Genomic DNA, 6000 nt, shown 5'->3' with positions numbered 1-6000 from the left:
GGAAATTGTCTGTTAGCCAGTGGTTGTGACACAAGGTAAACTCCTATGAAATGGAGATTTGATGAGCTGGTTAGGCCTGAGAACAGTAAGGGAAAGGAAGACCCCCCCTCTGTGATGCTGCAGAGAAGTGACAAACTAATTAGAGACGTCCTGTACACCCGAGACAAAGAGGAGCCAGGAATAAATGTTTAATATCTCATGAGCCATGCTTCCTATAAACATGTCAAGCAGAAATATTGCATCCAGACATTCAGACGATTCTAGCACATATTTTATAAAGGTGTGGGACCTCTGTAAGTATCCCAAACTTGATATTGGCCAGTGGGGTATCAGCAGACTAATCATGTGTCCTATCATTGTGAAGATAAAATCATAACTGAAAATATGAAAGCATTGTCATCCGCCTACGACATTCCCAGGCAAAGTTATGGCCAATAATCACTTTGGGATATTATTTTAGACTCAGGACAGGGGTGAGGCAGTACACTCCTGCGAGGTCACCAGGTGGGAGGGGACATGGATTGTAGCCAGTTTGATAAAGACAATGTGGACATTTTTGGCTTGCCTTTACTCGGGGACATGCGTACTATACACATGTGAGGAAGTCCATGGAATCCTGGTCAAACGGCGCCCCCTTGTGGCCAGACGCATAAGGTAACTGCTTGATCTGACTCTGTTTGTGACCACGTCTTACCTGTAAATGTACTCTGACATATATATATATATATATATATATATATATATATATATATATATATATATTATATTGTATATATTGCAGTATCTAGTGTGCCCTTATGGCGATTCAAAATATATAATTTAATCTTGGGCTGTTCTGTTATCTTGATCTTGAACCCCACGTCTGTGGGCTTGGTGTAATAGTTATCGTAATCGATTGGTGGCAGCGAGCTTATGCCAAGGATCATTGTGGGGCAACCAGTGAGATCTGGGGAGGATTAGATATATTCCGCCCACAGGAGTGGGGGAATATATACCTTACTCTCACCGGGAACCCTAAAATAAAATAAAATTAAAATAAGTAAAAAAAAAGTATAAAAAGTAAAATAGCGGCCTCCTTGCTTATTGTCGGGCAATTCCATAATTGGCCTGACTATAAGAGGGGCGCTAGAGAGCGAGTCACATGCTCTGTCTGGTGGAAAGGGGGGTGTTACTTCCTCTTCCTCCCCCCTTTTCCTGACAGGAGCAAAAAAACACAAACGAAAAACAGGAAAATCGTCAGGGGGTGAAGGGGTTAAAGGGGTATTCCCATCTCCAAGATCCTAACCCAATATGTACTAGGTGTAATAATAATTGTGATTATCCTGATGAAGAAGTATCAACTCCGAAACATGTTGAATAAAGTCACTCTTTCGAGCATCAGCATTTTCCTTTGTGGACAGTAGCGTGGCTATTAACCCTTCATCTTCAATCTCTACGCTTCACGCTGTGGGGGCTGCTGCAGCTGTCATTTTTGCTTCCTTAGTGGTGTGTCTCTCACACAACCCCGCCAGGTGAGAAGGCTTTTGCCCGGTGTCTTTCTCCACCATCTTCACAGATAAGACCCTATTTGCACTTATCCCTTTCATATCTAATATTAGCAATTAGAAATGCAGTATAGTTCACCTGATATAGCCATGTCTCTTACCTCATGTGCAGGGCATTGCAGCTTAGGTATCCATGGTTACAACCACAAGCAACTAAATATTTAACTCTCACTATATGAATAGACATAACCATGGATAACTAAGCTGCAATACTCTGCACATGAAGTAAGAGACATGGCTACATCAGGAGAACTATGCTACATTCCTAATTGGAGGTATTTGCTAATATTATTATTTTTACGCCTATAATAACAAAAAAAGACAGTTGCACTCTGAAATGGTAAAGCATGCAAACAATGAATGCAAGAATATACTGTAGATATGCATTACTTTTAATGAAATATGCCTTGACGTGGCTACTGGGCAGATATAGAAATGGCCATTTTTGTATGCTGAATATCTCAATTTTTCCTAGGTTTCCTTAAGCACTAATGCATATCTATATTTTTGTATTCATGGTTTGCATGCTTTAGTATTTCAGAGTGCATCTGTCTTTTTTCATAATTATATGTCATGTTCAGTTTTGCACCTGTTCAGACTGCATTTTGGGAGTGCCATCAGTTTTTTGTCTATATTATGTATTCATGCCTTCTGACTATTCGCCCCCCGCCCACACTAGTGAGCCACAGGTAGTTTTTATTATTCAGTAGCAGGTTCTTACGTACATGCCCTTATACATGGAGGTTTGTAACCCAGAGAGAGGTTTCAGTTCAGAGTAGGTTCCCAGTAACGAGACATGCCTTGACATGGCTGCTGGGCAGATATTGAAATAGCCATTTTTGTATGCTAAATATCTAAATTTTTCCTAAATTTCTTTAAGCAGTAATGCATATCTATATTCTTAGATTCATTCTTTACATGCATTAGCATTTCAGAGTGCAACTGTCTGTTTTGTTATTATATGTCATGCTCAGTTTTGCCCCTGTTCAGACTGCATTTTGGGAGTGCCGTCAGTTTTCTTTGTCTAAATTATTGAATTATGCCTTCTGACTCGGCAACCCTCTCCCACTAGCCACAGGTAGTTTTATTCTTTAGCAGCAGGTTCCTACATGACCATACACATGGAGGTTTGTAACCCAAAGAGATATTTCAGTTTAGTGTAGGTTCCCAATATTTTGAAATTGCCTTGACATGGCCACTGGGCAGAGATAGAAATGGCCGTTTTTGTATGCTAAATATCTCAATTTTTCCTAGATTTCCTTAAGCAGTAATGCGGGTCTATGTTCTTACATTCATTGTTTGCATGCTTCGGCATTTCCGAGTGCAACTGTCTTTTTTTGTTATTATATGTCATGCTCAGTTTGGCCCCTGTTCACACTGCATTTTGGGAGTGCCGTCAGTCATTTGTCTAGATTATTTTTACGCCTACTACATATTGTGAAGGGATCTCTGAGATGGGAATAACTACGTTTTTTTTGAGGCGTGTATGTAGCGCTCTATATTCCAGTTGCAACTTCGTATATGATATTCTGAGAGCTCTTATGGACATGTCACGGAGAATGGGAGTGCCATCAGTCTTTTTGTCTAGATTATTTTTCCGCCTACTACATATTGGAATAGGATCTTGGAGATGGGAATAACCGTTACATTTTTTCGAGGCAAGCTGCATAGGTAGCGTTGTATATTCCAGTAGCAACTTTGCATATGATATTCTGAGAGATCTCATTCACATGTCACGGACAACATTTGCAGCACAAGCTGACGGGAGTCTTGCTAGATGCAGCCGATGTTATGCCAGTTTTAGGCTTGGTTTTCGAGGCGATATTTCCACCATAGTAGGTCCTAAGAAAAAAGATCCTCCAACCCTAAATGCAGACCATCTGTCAGCAACACAACAAGGAATAGCCCCAAATCCGTCCAACAGAAACACTAGCAATGCAAACACTCAAGTAACAGAAGGTGAATTTGGTGCCGATCCGGTGACTGTGGTGGAACTTGGGGTAAAACATCTGCCGTAAAAAATAGCACTGACCCAACAGGTCCTAAAGCAGTGTCACGTCCTTCCTCCGTGGTTCACTGCTGTCCTCACACACACATGAGAAGATGCTGTAGTTAAATGCTACAATAGCGATGACTGTAGCCAAATCCAATTATTTTCCACCCGTTTGGAACATTAATGATCATTTTCTGACCCTGGGGAGCTACAGATGTGTTCCGAGTTGCATCTCATGAATTATCAAGGCTTCTTTATGTGATTTCTTCTATCGTCTCTACGTACAAAGAACAATGTCACCCTAAATGTCACCACAGGTGATCGAATGATGCGAATGTGGCGAGAAAATGAGGATCCTTGGAGCATGTCAGGAGGAGAGCTGGTCAGCAGCGAAGCTCAGATTCAGGCTGCTTTTCGACAATAGTGGAGATACATTTTCCATGCATAGAACATTCCCACTGTTTGTTTCCCCTCCCCCAAGTCTGCTGCTATCTGATCTATGATGATATGTGATCTCTAGGATACACTCACACACAAGTACCGGGCATTGCTGCTCAGCTATGCACCATGTCTCTGTCTTAGTACCACTCTCTGCTTTAAATCCTTTACAATGCTGCCATGCTTCCATTTCTGCATTTCACCTCTTTTTTGCTTCTGCTGTTTGCTCATTTTTCCTCTAGGTCTTCTTTGCCCTTCTGTTTGTGTATGTTTGGACTATCACACAATAGACTGCAGGGACCAAGGTCTTCCAAGCCTCCCCAACCTCTTCCCCTTGGATATAAGGAAACTCCTCGCCGCCAACAACCACATACAATCGATCCCGGCGGATCTGTTCTTGTTTTATGCAGATCTGATCTATCTGGATCTCAGGAACAACTCATTGACCTCGTTGGAAGAGGGCACCTTCAGCAGTTCCACCAGGCTGGTCTTCCTGGATTTAAGTTACAATAATCTGACGCAGCTCGATGCCGGGATTTTTAAGTCTGCGGAGAAGCTGATAAAGTTAAGTCTGGGGAACAACAATCTTTCGGAGGTGCACGATGATGCCTTTGAGAACTTGGAGTCTCTACAAGTCTTGGAACTAAATGACAATAACTTACAAAGTTTAAGTGTCAGCGTGCTGGAATCCTTGCCATCCCTTCGGACTATCCGCTTGGAGGGGAACCCCTGGGCTTGTGACTGTGAGTTTGCCAACCTCTTTTTTTGGATTGATGAAAATTCTAATAAACTACAAAAAGGTGGGTGAAAAATATCTCTATTATTTGTACTCATCCTCATCAGCACTGGTGAGTGGTTAGCTCTGCTCTCTACCAGTGCTGTGGTCAAATTCGGCCAAGGACAACATCTGCATGGTCTTTCCATGATCTTCCATTTCCTCCAATTATTCATCCTATTGAGTGATCGCACTGAAGAATATGTGGGTGCCACATAATCAACCTAATAAAAATGGCTGTGGTACATGTTACATAGTTAATATAGTGGAAAAAAGACAATTGTCCATCAAGTTCAACTGAGGGATGAGAAAGGGTAAAGGGAAAGGGTAAAAGCTCCACTAGAATGCACGATCCAGCCCACTGCAAAAAAGCTAAGCTTTCCCTCTTGATCCAAAGTGTCGATCTACTGATGATAACAAAATGACTGTGGCTAGACGTTACATAGTTAATATAGTTGAAAAAAGACAATTGTCCATCAAGTTCAACTGAGGGATGAGAAAAGGTAAAGGGAAGGGGCACAAGCTCCACCAGAATGTCCAATCCAGTCCACTCCAAAAAAGATAACTTTTCCCTCTTGATCCAAAGTGTCGATCTACTGGTGAGAGCAAAATGACTGTGGCTAGATGTTACATAGTTAACATAGTTGAAAAAAAAGACAATTGTCCATCAAGTTCAAGTGAGGGATGAGAAAGGGTAAATGGAAGGGGTAAAAGCTCCACCAGAATGCCCGATCGAGTCCACTCCAAAAAGCTAATCTTTCCCTTTTGATCCAAATTGTTAATTTACTAGTAATAGCAAAATGGCTGTGGCTACTTAGTTAATATGTTACATAGTTAATATGGTTGAAAAAAAAGACAATTGTCCATCAAGTTCAACCGAGGGATGAGTGTCATGGTTCTGATCCGTGGTGCTCTGCTCTCCAGCAGAGCCAGTGTTCTGTTTTGTATTTTGCGCCGTGGATAGGTGGTTTCCATCCACTGTTCCTACACTGGTGTTGGGAGGGGCCTCTTTCCAGGCGCCTTGTTCTTGGAGCAGATTGAAGCAGATTGCTCTGCTTCATTAGGAAGCAAACTCACCCGGAATGCCGCCAGTCGTAACTCTTGCCTGCAGTAAGTGCTCTGGCTCCCGGTTGTGCCTTGATCTTTTCCTCCAACGCCGGACCTGTTATTTTCCCTCTCCTTCCGTGTCCATGACTGTGACGTTGTTCCCTGGCTCCTGTTCTCCGGCTTATATCCCAACCTCGGCTCCG

General features: G+C 42.2%; 1 protein-coding gene across 1 annotated transcript in view; it reads left to right on the top strand.

The window, feature by feature from the left end:
• Positions 1 to 3555: 3555 nt before the first annotated feature.
• The window catches only part of LRRC38 (leucine rich repeat containing 38), a 70919-nt gene continuing 68474 nt past the window's right edge, over positions 3556 to 6000 (top strand). Inside the window, exon 1 of the mRNA XM_075329073.1 lies at positions 3556 to 4775. Coding sequence (XP_075185188.1) covers positions 4148 to 4775 — 628 coding nt within the window. The 5' untranslated portion in view covers positions 3556 to 4147. The remainder of the gene's footprint in view (positions 4776 to 6000) is intronic.

The sequence above is a fragment of the Anomaloglossus baeobatrachus genome, chromosome 11 (assembly GCF_048569485.1).
Source record: "Anomaloglossus baeobatrachus isolate aAnoBae1 chromosome 11, aAnoBae1.hap1, whole genome shotgun sequence".
In the NCBI taxonomy this organism is placed as follows: domain Eukaryota; kingdom Metazoa; phylum Chordata; class Amphibia; order Anura; family Aromobatidae; genus Anomaloglossus; species Anomaloglossus baeobatrachus.
Note: the sequence above shows the minus strand (reverse complement) of the source record. Positions and strands in the feature narration are given on the sequence as shown.